General features: G+C 44.0%; 2 protein-coding genes across 5 annotated transcripts in view; one reads left to right on the forward strand and one right to left on the reverse strand.

Moving 5' to 3' along the window:
* The window catches only part of LTF (lactotransferrin), a 48,193-nt gene extending 42,951 nt beyond the window's left edge, over window positions 1-5,242 (forward strand). For 3 of the 4 annotated variants that reach the window (XM_045504588.2, XM_045504589.2, XM_045504587.2), the window contains 4 exons: window positions 479-547; window positions 1,863-2,047; window positions 3,452-3,641; window positions 5,026-5,242. In XM_045504588.2, the coding sequence (XP_045360544.2) occupies window positions 479-547; window positions 1,863-2,047; window positions 3,452-3,641; window positions 5,026-5,060 (479 nt within the window). In that variant the 3' untranslated portion in view covers window positions 5,061-5,242. The remainder of the gene's footprint in view (window positions 1-478; window positions 548-1,862; window positions 2,048-3,451; window positions 3,642-5,025) is intronic. The other variant, XM_010967352.3, reaches the window with a different exon arrangement.
* An 11,784-nt stretch (window positions 5,243-17,026) lies between these two features.
* CCRL2 (C-C motif chemokine receptor like 2) lies at window positions 17,027-18,943 on the reverse strand. The gene is made up of 2 exons (XM_010967351.3): window positions 18,644-18,943; window positions 17,027-18,143 (listed from the first exon to the last, which is right to left on the reverse strand). Exons 1-2 carry the CDS (start codon window positions 18,695-18,697, stop codon window positions 17,082-17,084), a joined length of 1,116 nt encoding a protein of 371 aa, XP_010965653.1. The 5' UTR covers window positions 18,698-18,943; the 3' UTR covers window positions 17,027-17,081.
* Window positions 18,944-19,199: the final 256 nt, after the last annotated feature.

Consider the following 19,199-nt stretch of genomic DNA (forward strand, 5'->3'; position numbering starts at 1 on the left):
TGTATATATTTCCCTGCACTATACAGTATAATCTTGTTTATCTATTCTATATATGCCTGTCAGTATCTACAAATTTTGAACTCCCAGTCTATCCCTTACCACCCCCCTCCCCCTTGGCAACCACAAGATTTTATTCTATGGCTATGAGTCTGTTTCCGTTCTGTATTTATGTTCTTTTTTTTTTTTTTTAGATTCCACATATGAGTGATCTCATATGGTATTTTTCTTTCTCTTTCTGGCTTACTTCACTTAGAATGTCGGATGTCACATGGATTTTGAAACAGAATTCTATCTCTTTTTCTCAAACACACACACACACACACCCCCAAGACATACTCAGGAGCAAATACATCTCCCTGGCTTTTTCTAGTCAGCCACGGAAGCACCATCTGCCTGTCTCAGCCTATTAAAAACTGAATGTGAATGATACTTTTAAAAAAATGAACGTATGCAAGTAAAATTCCTCTTTCTAATAAAGGAAGTCATTCAGCCCACGTGAGCCCTCAGTTGGAAACTCCTTGGGGATTTAATAAGGACAACATCACAGGTAGATGCAGATGATAGAAGGTAAAACCTACCAGCCAGTGCATGAGTAATCACTCTCTCTTCTGCTCTCTAGTGAAAATAATAATTACCAAATTCAAGACTCCTAGCGATTTGCCACCTTCCAAGCTGCACCTCTCTCCTTAGCCCCTACTTAGCTTCCTCACAGAGGACTTGCCACTTCCTCCCCTGCGAAGGAACTGCCTCAACTTTCTGCCTTCCTCCTTCAATGATGGTGACAATCCTACAGCTCCTGCCTCCTCCTCCTGCCCCTCCTCAAGTCTCTGGGGAGAACTATTGAGGGCAGACATGTAACTTTGGGATGATCTCAATATCAAATAGACAAAACTAAGAGAATGGCCGAAGTGTTTTGTTGAGGGGACAGGGCAGAAGGGGAGAAACAGTGACTGTGTTTGCACACACACAGGCATGCGTGCATACAATTACATTTCAAATTTAGGAACTATGAACCTAGGGATCAGATGGATGTCAAATTTAATTTTAAGCTTCTCTGGGATTTTACAACTGCATGTTATTGGAATTGACTTAAACATTTTTGGTAAACCTATAGAAGTTCCTATCCTTCCTCTGGTTGCAGTAATAGCATTTGAATATGAAAGGAAACAATCTCTTCTTGAACACAAACCAGCATTTCTTTTTCTGGAACTCACTGGAAAATACGGCATACATGAAGGGTTTTCTTTTTTCTTATTTATTTGATGAAGGGTTTTCTTTTAAAGAAATTTAACAGCTTTATGGAGATACAAATTACATACTATAAAATCCACCCACTCAGAGTGTACAGTTCAGTGGTCTCCAGTGCACTCACAGAGATGTGCAGCTGCCAACATAATCCAATTCTAGAACAATCCCAAAGAAATAATAATAACCCGCTAAGGAAACCCTGCACCTAATAACAGTCCCTTCCACACTCCCCCAGATCTGGCCACCAGCAATCCACTTTCTGTCTCCGTAGATTTGCCCATTCTGGACATTTCACGTAAATGGAATCCTATGATATGTGTGTGGTCTTTTGTGACTGGCGTCCTTCACTTAGCACCCTGTTTTCAAGGTTCATCCATGTTGGAACCCATGTTAGTCCTTTACTTCTTTTTATTGCTGAGTAATATTCCATCATGAGGCTATAGCACTCATGTTTGATATGTTTGAAGTCTATATAACTTGTGAAACTTCATTTGCTCTCCTTCACGTCACTGCAACCCCAGTGTGTACATCTCAGGATGGTCACACCCACCCAGAAAGGATGCGTTGACTACACCAGACAGCCCTGGCTGACGCTGCCTTCTCTCTCTCCCCAGGAAAGAACACTGAGCAGTGGGCTAAGGATTTGAAGCTGGGAGACTTTGAGCTGCTGTGCCTCAATGGCACCAGGAAGCCTGTGACTGAGGCTGAGAGCTGCCACCTGGCCGTGGCCCCAAATCATGCTGTGGTATCTCGGATTGATAAGGTAGCACACCTGGAACAGGTGCTGCTCCGCCAACAGGTATGAGTCAGCAGGGCCTCCTGCCCTTTCTTACCTGCATGGGCTCCTGTTAGGTGGGGCGGGTCGCAGAGCTGGGGGATTCAGCCCATCTCAAGTCTTCCTTTCTAGTCCCTCTGCTTGAAGCTGGTGATGGGAGTATTTGCTCCACACTGCGGGGCTGCCCTGAATCTCAGGCGCCTGGACTTGTGCTCACCGCCTGGCTGGGAGATGCCTTCTGTCCTTGTCCCTCCTGTTGTTCTTCAGGCAAATGAGGGACGTGACTGAGCCTTCCTGCCCCAACTAGGGAGAGAGTGGTTTACTCTGGAGTCTGGGCCGACTGGGCAATGTTTTAGACAAGGTCCCTGCATTTGTAATCTTTAAAAATAGCAAACCCAGAACGTCTATAGATTTAAGGCTATCTATGTGAAGTGGTTTGAAGGAAATCCTATAATTTCCTTAAAGTCTGGGATTCTTTATTAGAATATCTAGTTTTGTATTAAAATGGAATGTTTTTTCAGAAACAGACTCACAGATATAGAAAACAAACTTATGGTTGCAGGAGGGAAAGTGGAGAGTGGAGGGAGAAATTGGGAATTCGAGATTTGCAGATACACAGTACTATATATAATATAGATGAACAACAAGTCCTGCTGTATAGCGTAGGGTGAATATAGCATATACTATATTCAATACCTTGTAATAGCCTATAGTGAAAAAGAATATGAAAAGGGATATACATCTATGTACAACTGAATCACTGTGATGTACACCAGAAGTTAACACAACATTGCAAACTGACTATTCTTCAATTAAAAAAAAAAGGGCATGTTTCTAGATGTGCTTTAAAGACAGTGGCCCTAGAATGTAAAAATGGGCACAATAACTAGATTTATGGAGCCCCACGATGGCACACTCACTGGTGCTGGAATGGAGATGCTTGGTAATTACATCTCACCTCTGTGGGAGCCCTGGGCATGGAGGAGGAACCATGGCCAAGGGAGGTTAAGTGACCTGTCCAAGGCAATGGCCAGTTGCAGAGATGATTTCCAGTGCAGAGTGCCTCTCTGGGAGAGCTGAACTGTTAGGATGCTAGAGGTGATAAACTTTTGGGGTGGATCTCAAAATCCTCAGCAGTCACATAGTCATCCATAAGAAGTTCTAAGAAAAAAGCCACAGATTGAGAAGAAAGGCAAGATGGCGGGAGGTGAACTGAGAAGTGGTGAGGAGCCTGGGCACTGGGCTAGGGGCAGGGGGCAGGGGGAGACTCGGCCAGAGCAGTGGAACGACTCCAGGACTCAGCTCATTTTGCCCCGTGGTTTTCCTGGGGCTGATCCTGCATGGAAGAAATGTCCTTGGCCTCCCCAAATCCATCGACTCTCCTGTTTTCCTCAGCTGCTCTCTCATTAGCTGCCCTTTTTGACACAGGCTCATTTTGGAAGAAATGGACAAGACTGCCCAGGCAAATTTTGCTTGTTCCAGTCCAAAACCAAAAACCTCCTGTTCAATGACAACACTGAGTGTCTGGCCAAACTCCAAGGCAAAACAACATATGAAGAGTATTTGGGACCACAGTATGTCACGGCCATTGCTAAGCTGAGACGATGCTCCACCTCCCGTAAGTGGAACATAGGCAGCATCACTGAGACACCACCACGGGTGAAGGTCAAGGGTGGAGGGCCAAACATTCTGGGGATGAAGTGGGTATAAAAATGTTAAGACAGCACAATGTCTCCATACCTCAGGAAATTACACTCTCATTGATGAGGTGAAAGAATTAGAGAGGAAAATAAAGCAGTTGATAGTATGCTAAATTTTTATAATACTGATCTGATTGTAAATGTGTATATGTATATACATACACATCTATGTATACATGCATATACATACATATTGAGAAATGACAAGTTCTGGTTTCTAGACAGTTACCATAAGTACTAACTATACAGAATACACATTCTCAAAAAACATTTTGGCCAGGAAAACATATGGACAATAATTTAATCCTTTAAAAACATTTAGAAGACATAGCAGAGTGTTGTAAGGTCCAGGCGATGATTCTCAAATTTCAGCAAGTGCTGCCTCCTCTGTGCCCCGGGGTCACCCAGATCCGTATTCCTGGTCCCTCACCTGGGAAGTTGGAGGCATTGGTAGGGGTTGTGTGGTGGTCTGGGCGTGGGGCAGGGCTGAGAATCTCTGTATCAGGGGTTCTCAATCAGGGGTAATTTTGCCCCTGAGGCATTTGGCAATGCCGGGAGGTATTTTTAATTCTCACGATTTAGGGCATGCTGCTGGCATCTGCGGGTAGAAGCAGGGATGCTACTAAACAAAGCAGAGAACAGGCCTCAGAACAGAGAATTACCCAGCCTCAAATGTAAGCAGTGCCAAGGCTGAGAAACCCTGCTCTGTCTCAGGGAACTGTGACATAGGCGGGTCTAGGGCCACACTTAGAGACCCCGCAGCAGGGCTGTTCTGCGAGCATCCGGCACCGGACCGCGTGACGATGCAGCCACTGAGGGCCACGCTTATCTTCCCTGCTGACTCCCCAGCTCTGAGCTCAGGGACACACAAAACAGGTGCTCAGGAAGGGTTTGTGGATTAATGCGTAGGTAGACGCCATTGCAAACAGATTTGCATGAAGCTGATCAATTGCTCACATTCCAGAAGAAATTCGAGGGCCAGCAATGCCTTGTGAACTTAGAATGTGAGTTGATTCAATGGGAGACAAATGAGGTGTGGATGGTGTTACTCAGGCTAGAGCAGGGAATCTCCCAGCGTGGTGAGGACCAGGGCTGCCGCGTGCTCCCTTCGGCCCTGTGGCTCTTGGGAGGAGAGGCTGTGGAGTAATATGCGGATGACAAGCATTGACTTACAGCGGTGGGACAAGGGCAGAGGAAAGTCTGTTTTTGTGTCCTCCTTGATTGATGTATTTTTTTTTGATTGATGTATTAATTAAAAAAAAAAATCAGTCTCTGAATGTCCTGCTTTGTTGTGCCCTACAGCGCTTCTGGAAGCCTGCGCCTTCCTGATGAGGTAAAACTCAAAAAGCCGCCCCGCCTCCCCAGAAGCCTCAGCCCCTGGCTGCTCACAACCCTGATCCCAGGTGTGCTGCACCTTCCTCTCCCTTCCTGAGGGCAGAGTTCGCCAAGCTCATCAGTTTTCACAATTCCCTGCTGTCAACTTAGCAAGAAATAAAATTAGAAATGCTGTTGGTTTTCATTCCCTATAAAGTGTCATTCATTTTTTCTAGAATTTCATACTGAAATTATGTGTCTGACCAAATACCTGCCCAGTGGGACCTTTCCTTCCCTGTTTTCCAGGTCCTACCCCCCCAGTCTTTGTTGAAGTTTTGTGAATGATGCCTGATGGTCTAGAATCTAAGGACAGACCAAGTAACTATTTTCCCCAAAGGCATCTGGTTGGTCATTCACATACATACTTGTATTAGAGAGAGAGAGAGAGTGTGTGTGTTTCTAAGGCGGGGGAGGGAAAAGAGAGTAGGAATCAAGGATCAATGGAAGAAAGTGGTGATCAAGAAAATTTATGAGTATTTGGCACTTTAAATAAACAGCATCAGATGCAGTAAGTGTACGAATGTAGACATTATAGGAAAACGTGGAATACAATGGGCCCTCCATATTCATGGGTTCCACATCCGTAAATTTGAACAACTAAGGGTGGAAAATATTTGGAAAAAACTCCAGAAAGTTCCAGAAAGCAAAACTTGAATTTGCAGTGTGCTGCCAGCTATTTATGTAGTAGTTACGTTGTATTAGGTACTATAATCTAGAGATGCTTTAAAGTGTGCAGGAGGATGTGTGTAGGTTATGTGCAGATACTACGTACACCATTTTACGTAAGGGGCTTGATCATCTGTGGATTTGGGCATCCACAGGGTGTGGAACCAATCCCCACAGATACCAAGGGAAGAGGGATAACTGTATGTCTATCCTTTAGCCTTATTGGCCCTCAACCTTGGGTTAACCTCTAGTCACTAGTTTTTTCCTCCACTTTTCTCAGCCAAGCTCTTCCAAACATGGTCTAAGACGGCTGCCTTTACTTTCTTCAGCTAGTGGGGTGGGTGGGTGGGTTACTGTCTCATTCTCTCTTCACCCCATTGTAATTTGATTCTAACCTCAAAGTGGTTCTGGGAAAGGACAGCCCTGCCCTCCCAAATGGCCAAGCTTAGTAGGGTTCCCATCTCTTCCCCTTGAGCCCTTCACTGTCGTCGACCCTATGGACCCTGCACTCCTGGATATCTTGTTTGGAAATCCTGTTTCCTCAGCTTGCATGCCATCTTTCCTCCCTCCTGGCCTTCCTTTCTCTGCCTTTTTGAGGGTCCATGCTTTGTCCTTTAAATGTGTTCCCCATAATTTTCTTCTCCAGCGTTTCATTTCTGACCCACTGTCTTGATGCCTGGGAAGGAAAATAAGAGAGAACCAAATGGCTGGGTTTTAGCTGCTAATGCACAGACTCCCCTCACCAGTAAACAGGGCCCAATGGGGTCCTACCTGCTCTCTCTGACTAGTAACTCTTCCCTGAGAAACGATCATTTTCCTGCTTTCAGTTTTTCCAGTGGCTCATTGGACTCAACAGGCAAACTTGTGTCAACCCCGGGAGTCCTCCCTTTGAAAGGCAGACATGAGATAAGGGTGGCCAGCGCTGACTGCCATCAATGAGACAGGCAGTTCTGCTGCTGCCTGCAGAAGCCCCTCCAATCTGTCAGGAAAGACAGAATAGGACATTAATGAGGGTCCCATAATCCTATGATGAAAACTTACTTTTTTGCCACTTTGAATTGTGACCCAGATTTGTAGAACATCCTCACTAGCCTTGAGAAGGTTACTCAGTGAGAAATATTTGATTATACAGCTGTGTTAGTTATAATACCAGCAAGATAAAACATTATATTTGAGCCATATAAACCTCCTTGTATAAATAAGATACTAAGGTGAAATTAAAGGCTCACCAATGAAATTCCCTTTTCTGGCTGAAATTATATTTCAAAATCAAATATTACTGCATCCATTAGCTCATGCTAAGTTATGTCAAAATCTTGGTGGCTTATAAAACAAAGGTTTGTTTCTGTCTCATATCCATGCCAGTCATGGGGCACTAGTGGCTCTGCTGTTCATCTCTTCATTCCGAGACCCAGGCTGAACCAGAAGCCCCCACCTGGGGCATATTGGCCTTTAAAGGGGGAATAAAATAGAGATGGAGGCACCACACAATAACTCTCAAAGCTTCCTCTTGGGGGAGGGTACAGCTTAGTGGTAGAGCCCATGCTTAGCATGCATAAGGTCCTAGGTTCAATCCTCAGTACTTCCATTAAAAAAAAAAAAAGCTTCCTCTTGGGAGAGGCCATATCATTTCCATCATTTCACTGCCCAAAGCAAGTCAGGTGGCCGTGGCATCAGTGAGGGGGCATGTGATACCCACAGGAAGGGGTGGTGAATATTTTGGCAATAGGACCCTCTATTTCTCATTTGCTGCTTGATCTCGGGCAGTACCTTCACTTATTTAAATCCCAAGGGTCTTTTATGTCTCTGTTTTCTAAAATTTAGTGTTGTCAACAAATTCATAGGAACATCTGTATATCAGGCCCATACTTGTGAAATGTATTGAATGCAAGCAAGTCACCAGCCACTGCAGCAGTTGTGGGTGTGAGCACCAGCCTACTCCTTCCAACCAAACTGACAATCCTGCTGCGCTGTGAGCACAGTGGCTCAAAGCAGGCCCTGACTAGTATTTGAGCAAGAGTGAAAACAATGCCTGGAGTTGTGTCTGAATTTTGGGGTGGAGCCAGAGGCATCATCTTAGAGTAGAAGTCTGTTAGGAAAGCATCTTGAGAGGCTACTTGGGTTAAGAAGAGTGAGCCCTCTACCCTAAAGGTGAAAGGTCAGAGCCAGATAAACAGAGCCGACTTGCTCTACTAAATGACTAGGGCAACTTACAGTTGACTGCAGGTGGGGAGAGGTGTGGAGACGGCAGAAAAAGCTGCTTGAAGAGGATGAATGGGCCCCGGAAGAACAGCGACTCAGGTTCTAAAGGAGAACGTAGTCATGGAGACATTCCTGCCCCGATGGTGTAGGAACTTTATCATCAATGCCTAAAACATGTCAGTGACTCACCTATGTTGGTTATCATGCCCCTTTCTCAGGGGAGTAACTGCCCAAGACAGTGTTTGCCCATGGAAGAAGCATATGGAGAGAGGACAGCAACTCCCAGCAACGAAACAGTGGTAAACATCAATGCCTCAGGGAGCAAATGGAATGTGGTGAGAGGAAACCAGACGAAGTGAGGCCCTGGGGATCCGTGGGAATTCTGAGGAAGGCCCTGGACCTTCTGTAGTGCAGCAGATAGGCAGCCGGGGTATATTACTTGACTTGGCACCAGGAGTATATTATTTGAATTTTTAAGGAGAGTCAGACCCCAGAAAGCTAGTGGATGTGGAGACTCTTGGATAAGACGGGGATAGATGGAGGCAAAGAAGAAAAAGCACATTTTCTTAGTTTCATCTTTGCCAGAACAAAGTCTTCTGGTCACCAGAAGCAGCCAACATGTGGATTTGTCTTAGCCAAGAGAAACATGTCTCTGAAAGCTTGCTGAGAATCTGGGTGTCTCATATCCTCGGAGGGGAAGCAAAACTAAAAACTGTGTCCACAGTGAACCATCACAGCAGTATTCATGAATCTTGCAAAAGCTGGAAATGTTCATGCAGAGTCCCATAACCTCCCAGATGTTTCTTTCTCCTCCCACTCAACGTCCATCCCAGGTAGCTCAAGCCTCTGAACTGCCACATGACCTTTGGTCCTGAATTCTTTTCACCCTGACGCTGAATTGAGTGTGGATTGTTTGGTGTCCCTGCTTTTACATCCTCAAACCCCAAGTTCCTTACAGTCTTCGAGGAAAACTTGTAGCCTGGGCATTCTGCTCAGTCTTCACTCTAAGCCTTATTTTTTTTCCTGCTCAACATATATTTTAACCACCATCAATTGTAATACATTTTAGCAGAATCCACTTCAGCCTGTATTGAATTAGTGTTTTCTCAATTTTTCGGAAAATATTCTTGCCTGTAGTTATTCTATGCAGACTATTCATGGAGGCTAATCCTTGACTCGCTTCAAACTCACCACTCATTTCTCAAATAAACAACAGTTGACAGCATCTGTAACAACTGTTTACGCATCAAAAGCCAAGGAAAATGACTTACAATCATTTGCCTTGTTTTTTAATTGACTATTGATATTGTTCCCAAAGTCTTAGTTGTCAATGAAAGGCTAACAATCTTTACAGTAATTTTTTATGCAAAATCAAACAAGGCAGCTATAGATCCAAAGTGAAATCTTTTTCTTTTTCTTTTTTTTTTCCTCCCAAGCGTAAGTCTAGGCTTGCTAACAGTCTTAAGTGAGTTAATTTTCTCTGGACACTTTGATTTACAGCTGCAATCAAATGTGATTTCATTAACTCAGCATAGTTAAATGGCTTTTCTTGCTTGGCTAACACATGAGCTACTTAGAAATGTTCTTCATTTGTGGCCTTATTTTATTTTTTTTGTGTTGAAGAAATCCTGTTGTGATGAGATATTTCACTTTAAAACTTCTAATTTTCCTGACCATTTTTTCCCCTGTGAGTTTGGAATAGTGTGATGAACTCTTAGTCTGGAAATGTCAACACATGTTGTACCCTTAGCACAATTATAGTTACACTGCATAATAAATATAATGCTTTGTCTTCTAAATTGAAAGCAAAATAATCCACAATCCTTAGTGTCTTAATAGCCTGACATTCGAAGTTCACTTCTCTTTTCTTATTTTGACATGATGGAGATGCACTGGCAATGAAAATAAAATAAAATGTGGCAGGGCTCCACGTGTATAAAGAGAAGCTGTTCCTCTACTCACAACACTTATGACACCAAATGTGTGGGGTTTCTAAACCGAACAATGCTCTGATTCTCTGTGGACACCACCTGGGTTTCCTACAAATCAATTCAGTTCTAACCACTTAAGAGTTACACAGACCCACAAGGCTGAGGGCTTAGGCTCATAAGACTGTCCTCCTCCAACACAGGTGGTGGGTTCCCACGTTGCCTACACTTTTGTTCAACCTGGCTATAAACTGAGGGTTTCCACGGCCTCCTCCTCAGGTTTGATAACTTGTTATCATGGCTCACAGAATCCAGGAAAACACTTTACTTATTGTTACCTATTTATGTAAAGGATCTTATAAAGGATACAAAAGAACAGCCAGATAAAGAGGTATGAGGCTAAGGTCTAGAAGCATCTAGAGCCTAGGAGCTTCTGTCCCCATGGAGCTGGGGTGTGCCACTCTCCCAGCACATAAATGCATTCACTAACCAAGAAGCTGCCTGAATCCTGTACTTTAGGGTTTGCATGGAAGTTCGTAACAGACACAACTGATTAAATCATTGACCATTGGTGATTATCCAGTCGCTCTCCCATTCCTGGAGGTCAGGAAGCAGAGTTCAAAGTTCCAACCCTCTAACCACATGGTTGGTTCTGGGAACCAACTCCCATTCTGAAGCTACCTAGGGAACCACCAAGAGTCACCTCATCAGCATAAACTCAGGTCTAGTTGCAAGGGCTTATGAATAACAAGACACTCCTATCACTCCAATCACTCAGGGATGAAGACCGTATACATATTTTTTTTACAGTATCACAACATCACAGTGTGGTGCTTGAAATGCTACTAAATTATAACTGCCTTGCTGTGATGTGCAATGCACCAAGCAGCAGTGAGAGGCTATGAGACTGCCACAGACCATCTCTGTCACCACTGCTCCACTCAGCCACAGTGGTGCAAAAAGCAACCACCCACAATGCATATATAAATGAATCTATGCTAAAAAAAACCTTTCTTTATGGATACTTAAATTTAAATTTCATATAATTTTCATGTCATGAAATAGTCTTCTTTTGCTTTTTCCAACTATTAAAAAATGTAAAAGCCATTCTTTGTGCATGCGCCATACAAAAAAACCAAGAAAACAAAAACAAAAAAAAGCGGGTGGCTGGGTTTGGCCCGAGGGCTGTAGTTTGCCAATTGTTTTTCCAGGATGCAGCCATTTGTACTGAGGTAGGAGCCTCTCTGGCTCCTTTCATCCACTCTTGGAAGGTGGGCGCTGCCTCTGCCGGATGCACAGGACCAGTTCCTGGAGGTGTTCTAGAAGCACGACTAGGATGACACTGACTCCCACTGACCCAGGTGTCGCGATGGCCCGAGCTGCTGCCCTGCAACTGCTGCAAACGTCCCAGTGCTGGGGCGGATGGTGCCCGGAGCGTCGGTGTCGCGGAGGAGTCCAAGCTGCGTGCTGCGTCCGCACCTGCGCAGTGCCACCGCGGAGTGCTCCGCCGCAGTGCTTCGCCGCCGCGTGAGGGCGAGGGCGGGAAGGCGCACCTGCCGGCGCTTCCCTCACGGTGACAGTGCGGGTGTACTTCTGAGGGAAAAGCCACAACTCTGTGGTGCTGGGAGCGTCTTGTCACTTCACGTCAGGAGGAACCGTTAGGAGGAGGACTGAGCCTGCATGCATTCCCTCAGGGAGTTAGCTGTTAGAATCCTTTAGGCCGCCATTGTTTTCAGAAATAATAACAGGTCAGTCCTGAGTGGGAAAGAAGTGGCCTGTGCCGCCGGACGTCTAGAGCCTGGTCCCAGACCTGCTGCCGTGTGGCTGTGTGACCTTAGGTAAGTTCCTTACCTTCTCTGGGCTCAGCTTTATTTGTGGGTAAAATAAGGGTCAGGGGCTTGTTCTCTGACTCTTCTACAGATTCAGTCTGACCCCAATCATGAGGGACCAGAAAGCAGGAGACTTTTAAAATTTGTACATGTGGTCAGTCTTTTTTCTTTGTTTTTATCCAGACAATATCCAAGTCAGTTTTCCCCTTCAGCTTGGTCTTAGGAAAATTGCCATTTGTGCAGTGTGGGTCAAAGAGGGTTCCGCAGACATCCGTATACCCTCCATCCAGAGTTGACAGTTGTTAATGTTTTGACGTGTTTTCCTCCTCACTTTCTTTACACGTACCTGGTGTGTGTGTGACTGAACTGTTTGAATGTGAGTTGCAGCCGCCATGACATTTCACTCCTAAATTCTTAAGCATGCATCCTCTAAGTATAGGGACATTCTCCCACATAATCATAATTTTATTGTCACATTTGAAAATGACAGTTCTATATCACCTGATGTTTTGTTCATATTCGTATTTTCCCAGTTTTCCTTGGAACTTTCCTTTTAAGGAAGTGCTTCCATTACCCTTTGGCAGTCAACCCCTCCTTGCCTTCCCTCACAGGTGTGAGTGTCACCTCTCTCTGGGGAATAACAGTGCCTGCATTGGCTACTACCTCTCACTTGGCCTCCTCTTCCATCACCACATTCCATCTCTTCTAGTTCCTGCAGAGATGAACTCGACAGACTCTGCCCCAGAGTCCTTCAGAGGCGAGAGTGGAGACGGTAAGTACAGCATACAGCTCGTCATCAGATGGAACTGGCGCAAGCTTGGGGACCTGGGTTGTGTGCTTTGCGGAAGAGGGTGAGTCTGTTTGCATGGGGCAGCTGGGGAAGGTCCTGAGTCATGGTGAGCAAGCTGGGTGCACCCCCAGGAAGTGTGTGGCAGGTGCACTGCAAAGATGAGCGCCTGAAAGAGTGTGTGGGCAGGGGCTCTGGTAGGAAGGGCTGTCCACAGACAAAGAGCAAAACTGTTGGGCGGCCCACATGGTTGAAGGCAGAGGAAAACACATTTTGTTGTAAGTGACGTGAATGAAATGAGCTGATTCTCTTCACTGCTACCTCAAACAAAGCAGCAGAGGCTGAGCCACATGTCCCCACATCCTTTTGTCAAACTGTAGTAGTCATTTACTTGGAGCAGCTGCAGAAGGCCGATATGAGGAGGAGGAGGAGGAGGCCTGAGAGAAATGAAATTTTAGTGTCATCAGGGTACAGACAGGATCTGTGGAGGGAGTGAGGAAAATTGCTTGGTGTGTGGACAGTTTCCCAAGGGCCTGTCACTATGCTGCTCACTCAGACCTCATCCTGGCCAACAGCCCTGCAAGGGGAGGTGTCTTATTCCCAGTTGTCTGAGGCGCCAGGAGACCAGATGGCTTGTGTTGTGTCCCACAGGAAGACAGACATCCCTTCCCATCCTCTCCCCAGGCAGGCATGGCAGAGGCCTCCAGGGAGGTGACTCATGGTCCTGCTCATAGCTAAAGGCCACATCACAGGGAAAAATCAAGGGATTCGGCGCCTGAAATTTAGATCAAGGGTTTTCTTCTGTTAGATGTGCCAGAGATGGTTCTTTGTAGAACTTTGCTTTTCTCAGGGTCTATAAATTGGTGGCTGAGGGGAGCAGAAATCCTAGGACCCGCCTTCTCCCTATCCTTTGGACTGTTTTGAAAAATCCAGTGCAGTATGTACAGGAACTCACTCTATAAACCAAGCTCTGTAGACAAGGAAGTAGTGGGTGGAGGAGAGGAAAGAGCACTGGATTTTTTTTTTAATTGAATATAGTCCGTTTACAGTGTGTCAATTTCTGGTGTACAGCATAATAGTTCAGTCATGAAAGTAGATACATATATTCATTTTCATGTTCTTTTTCATTATAAGTTACTACAAAATATTGACTATAGTTCCCTGTGCTATACAGTATAAACTTGTTGTTTATCTTTTTTATATATCGTAGTTATATCTGCAAATCTTGAACTCCCAATTTATCACTTCCCACCCCGTTCCCTTCCTGATAACCATAAGTTTGTTTTATGTGTCTGCGAGTCTGTTTTGGTTTTGTAAATAAGTTCATTTGTCTTTTTTTTTTTTTTAAGATTCCACATATAAGAGATATCATATGGTATTTTTCTTTCACTTTCTGGCTTACTTCACTTAGAATGACAATCTCCAGGTCCGTCCGTATTTCTGCAAATGGCATTATTTTATTATTTTTATGGCCAAATAGTATTCCATTATATAAATATACCACAACTTCTGTCAATGGATATTTAGGTTGTTTCCATATCTTGGCCATTGTAAATAGTGCCGGTATGAACATTGGGAAAGAGCACTGGATCTGATGTCAGAAGATACCAAGCCCAGATTCTGACCCTTGAGAGCTGTGTGGTTTAAGCCTCAGTTTCCACACTTGTAAAATGAGGCTGATGAGACTCAGTTTTCTTTGAAGGACAGTTATGTGGTACAGATATGTCTGTGAACGTACACTGAAATGGACAAAGTCCTATTGACTTGGTGTAGGAGCCTGAGACCAGGAAAGTTCTGAGGAGGGAGGGTAACTTGGGCTAATGTAGCCATAGCACACTTGAAAAAAGGCACAGACAAAATTATATGTTGCTTAACTGAAATTCAAAATTAACTGGGAATCCTGTATTTTTTCAACTTCAAATTTTATTGCTTTTTCTTTCACTCTATCAATTGTGTTTCCATTTTCAAATTCATTCCATTTGTACCCACAAATACAGAGTTCAGATGAATCAGAGATTTCTCATGACAGTTCAGTCTTTCTCTAATGTCCCAAATCAGAATTAACTTGACCTGAGAGGAATTTTTTTTGCATTAGAAAATAATTTACTTGCTAAACAGAAACACTGTCAGTTTTTCTTGAATATGCTAGACACCTTCTCCTTGGCTTTTTGTTGACTGTTAATTTTCTAATGCAATAGTTTGTGTAAGAGTGAAAAAGCATGTGTTTTTTTTTAAATTGAAGTATAGTTATTTCACAATATTATATTAGTTGCAGGTGAATAGCATAGTGATTCAGTATTTTGCAGATTATACTCCATTATAAGTTATTACAAGATAACAGCTATAATTCCCTGTGCTATACAATATATCCTTGTTGCTTATCTATTTTATACATAGTAGTTTGTATCTGTTAGTCTCATACCCATAATTTGTCCCTCCCCCTCTGCCTCTCGCCCTTTGGTAACCACAAGTTTGTTTTCTATATCTATGAGTCTGTTTTTTGTTTTGCATACACATTCATTTGTATTATTTTCTAGACTCCTCATATAGGTGATATTATACAGGATTTGTCTTTCTCTGTCTGACTTACTTCATAATATTTTGTAGTCCATCCACATTGCTGCAGATGGCAGAATTTCATTCTTTTTTATGTCTGAGTTATGTGTGTATATATATATACATATACCATATCTTCCTTATCTATTCACCTGATTTGTATTTAGATTGCTTCTATTCTTGGCTACTGTAAATAGTGTGAGCATGTGTCATTTTTATCTTTAGGACAACTGTCTTCTTGCTCTGACAGGAGAAGAAGACCTTGCTGGATCATCAATGTTTCAAATATACTACTTATGTGTGTAGGTTGTTGTAGCTGGTTGATTTTCAATAACCGTGTCACTCTGTCACTTTAAGAATTTATTCTCTATACATTCCATGTTTTCATTCTGAAAATTCTGAAATGATTTGTTCTTTGGGTTCATCAATGTATCTGTAAACATCCAAAAATGATGTAATTTTCTCTGAGATTTTATCCCACATGTGGTAGAAGTGGATGGAGAGTCCAGACCTGCTTGTATCAATTTGTGAAGAGAATTTTTCTGTCCCTTATCCTTTTCCTCTTCTTGAACTTTTTAACCCTCTTTTCACATCTGCTAGGATACTTTCTTCTGAGGTCCCACTCTCAACTTGTCACAGTATTTTTATTTGCTACTTAGTGTCATTCAGAATGAGCCTGTCTTAGTGAGCTCAAGCTGACTAACAAAATGCCATAGACTGGGTGGATTAAACAACAGAAATTTATTTCTCACAGTTCTGGAGGCTGGGAAGTCCAAGCTCAGGGTGCTGGCATGGAAGGGTTCTAGTGTAGGCTGTCTTCCTGGCTTCCCTTCTTGCTAAGTCCTCACGTAGTGCAGAGAGAGAGACACAGTAAGCTTTCTGATGTCTCCTCTTATAAGGGCACTAATTCCATCCTAAGGGCCCCACCCTCATGACCTCATCTAAACTTTCTTACCTCCCAAATGCCCCATCTCCAAGTACCATCACATGGGGGCTTGGGCTTCAACATGTAAGTGTTTAAGGGAAACATTTCATTTATAGCACCTGGTGAGGACACAGAAGAGCCAGTGATTGTGCACTCCCTATAGGGTCTCCCCCAGGGGCTGCCTCCTCCTCCTCCATCCTCAATGATGGAGGTGAGATGTTTTGGTCCACAGGCATCCTGTATTTTATCTGTCAACTCTCCTTGGAATATGTAACTGAAAATGGGCACTGGATGTCTCAGGCAAATGTTTATTGTGACATTTTGTAGGCTCAGGCCACTGAGGCCTGTGGTGTGTATTACACTGAAAAGGACAAAACATGCATTGTGTTGAACATTTCTAGACATAATCTTACATTTACTATTGTTAAATAGGAAGACGAAGTACTAGAAACCTTGGGAAGCTCACAGGTTGAGGGTATCTGGGGGCCGCAGAGGTGAGGCAAGTAGCCAAGAAAACCCAGAGAACTTTTCGCAGGACGAGTCTCTTTTCCTCTTTTTATCCATAGCCTCCAGCTAGCCAGCTCTTTCAATTACCTGAAAGAAAATGTGCCTGGTAAATTACTTCAGTGTGAATGAGTGGCTTCTAATTTGGAATGTGGTCCAGCTGGTTTTAAAAGAACATATTTGTTTCGTGTGTTGTCTTTTGCCCAAATTTTGAAGTTTGGCATGCTGGACAAAGCATACATTCTGGAGTGACTGGCACTCGGGTTTGTGTCTCAGCCCAGCCACTCTCTAGCTGTGTGATCTTAGACAAATTCTGAGCCTCTGTTTTCCTCCCCAGAGAAATGAGATTAATTCTATCTACATCATGAATAAGCACTGGGACGTGGAGCAGGTCACATTTGTCAAGAACCTAGCACAGTGCCTGAGACAAATTCAGAGCTTGATAAATGTTTGTTCACCTCCCCCTTTTCTTCTGAATCCTAAAATCTTCCTATTTCATGTACAGATGTGCAAAAAATATCACACAGAACAATGCAACGAGACAAAAATTGATGTTTATTTATCTCACCCAAAGGACGGGAGCTAGTTTACATGTTAGTGGAAAGGTGATGTTCTCCCCTTGATGTGTCTTGGGCATATTCCTCAGTGGGTTGAGGTGCAGTGTCATCACACAGACAGCAAAGGTGGCGGCGGAGGTGTTCCCTAAAGGCATTGTCGAGAAACACGTAGAGGAGAGGGTTGACACAGCAGTGGATGGTGGCGATGATTTTCGTGATTTGAACGCTTTTGTCCAGGTTATAGCTGCTGTTACAATCATGCAAGGAGAAGTGTTCGTTGAAAGCAGACAGGAAAAGCGCAATATTGTAGGGGCCCCACATCAGAAGGAAAACAACCATTATGGTGAAAACAAGCTTGAAAATGTCATGCCTTGCTTCCCTGAACCTTGGTGTTTTCCTCATTCGCATGTAGCAAACTACAAAAACAAACAGTGGCAAGAGAAATCCCAAAATATTCATCTTTAAGGTTAGAAAATGCTTCCAGAATGTCTCATCAGCTGGAAGGAAGTGAGGTCTGCTAAGGAAGCACTTGTATTCCTGGCTTTCCAGCTGAGGTTTGTAAAACACAAGTTCAGGCAAAGTGACCAAAACGGCTACGACCCAAGCCATTGTGATGGTGCTGCCAGCCACCGTCCTGGAGGCAGAGAAAAACCTCACATCGAAAAACTTACAGTAGGTTTGTACAGTCAGAAGGGCATTGAAAAATGCCTCACTGTACAGGCCTATGGAATAGAATACCACGAGAGTTTTACACAGGGGGTTTCCAAGAACCCCACCATGTGAGGCTGTGTAAGCCCAGAATGGCAAGGTGAGCACGAAACACAAGTTAGCAATTGCCAAGTTGAGGAAATAGATATTTTCGACATACTTCAGTCCTTTATATTTTACCAGGATAAGCACAGCCAAGATATTGTCCAGAAGGCCAACCATGAACAACGTGGTGTAGAGGTGAGGCACCAGCTGGGCCAAGAGAATCTTGGGGTCATATGAGGTGCATGGTTCTATTTCGTTGTTAGTCAGATTGTCTTCGATGAGGACATCATACTCATCCTCTGGTGCTGACGTGTAATTAGCCATCTTCAGGCTGTTGCCCTGTGGACAAATGAAAGATTATTTTTATTATTTATGCAGCCATACTCAACCTTTTCTGGTGTTTAATTTTATCCAAAGCAGGCCTACAACTTAGAAGGTTGAAAATAAACATAAGCGGAGAGCAGCCACTATAGTTCATCCATTCATTAAGCACTGAGGGGCTTAGTAGTATGTGAGCTACTACAGGGAGACAAAAGTAAGTATTACCCTTCTTCATAGAATGTCATTCTCTTAGTAGAAACAAGACTTGCCTATGTAAGAAAGCCATGTGAGAAAATACACAATTAAAGAGAACTAAGTACTGGGGCTTAGTTTCACAAAATTGATGTCAGCCACAATTTCTATGCGTTTGAAAAGTTTGCTCACCCCCTGTAACAACTTCCTGTGACAGGCGGAGAGGTCTGAGTTCTTCTCTCGAAGGATATAAATAAGTGCTTGCAAAAGCGAAACCACCCTAAGCATCAGCATGGACATAATTGGTTAAATACATCAATACTTACCACTTGACTGAGTTTCTGGTGAGGAGGGAAGGACACAGCCTCCCGACCTACCATCCGAGTTGCTGTGGGAATGGCCTGGGCCAGTTGAAAGGCTGGCTTCCTTCTAAACAGCCGGTCCCTGACCCATAAGGGCAAGATAAACCGCTGTTTATCCGCCTCGTGGCTCTGCCCCACCAGTCACAGGTCTCGGGGACTAACCAAAATAAAGCAACTTGAAAGCTCCCCCAGACCCCCAGGGAATTCCTTAAGCTGCTAAAAGAAACCGGGAAGTTGTTTTCTCCTGCTTCTCCTGCTTCCTCCACCCCCACCCCCTCCCCCCAACCCGCGCCGCCAGCCCTGTACCCCGCCTTTGATTTCCCTGTGGTTGTCCTGCTGGCTGCCCCAGATAAGGGAACTAAGTTATTGCTGCTTCTCAGTGATACTGAGGGAGGGACAGGAAAGTGCTTCTGACATGTAACTCTGAGTAGGTAATGGCTAGCAGTAGAGGAGAAAAGGGTCACCTGGTGACTGTGTATCCAGGGCCGGGGGGCTTGATGTTCGCTTGTAGCATTTCATC

Source organism: Camelus bactrianus, chromosome 17, assembly GCF_048773025.1.
Source record: "Camelus bactrianus isolate YW-2024 breed Bactrian camel chromosome 17, ASM4877302v1, whole genome shotgun sequence".
Lineage (NCBI taxonomy): Eukaryota > Metazoa > Chordata > Mammalia > Artiodactyla > Camelidae > Camelus > Camelus bactrianus.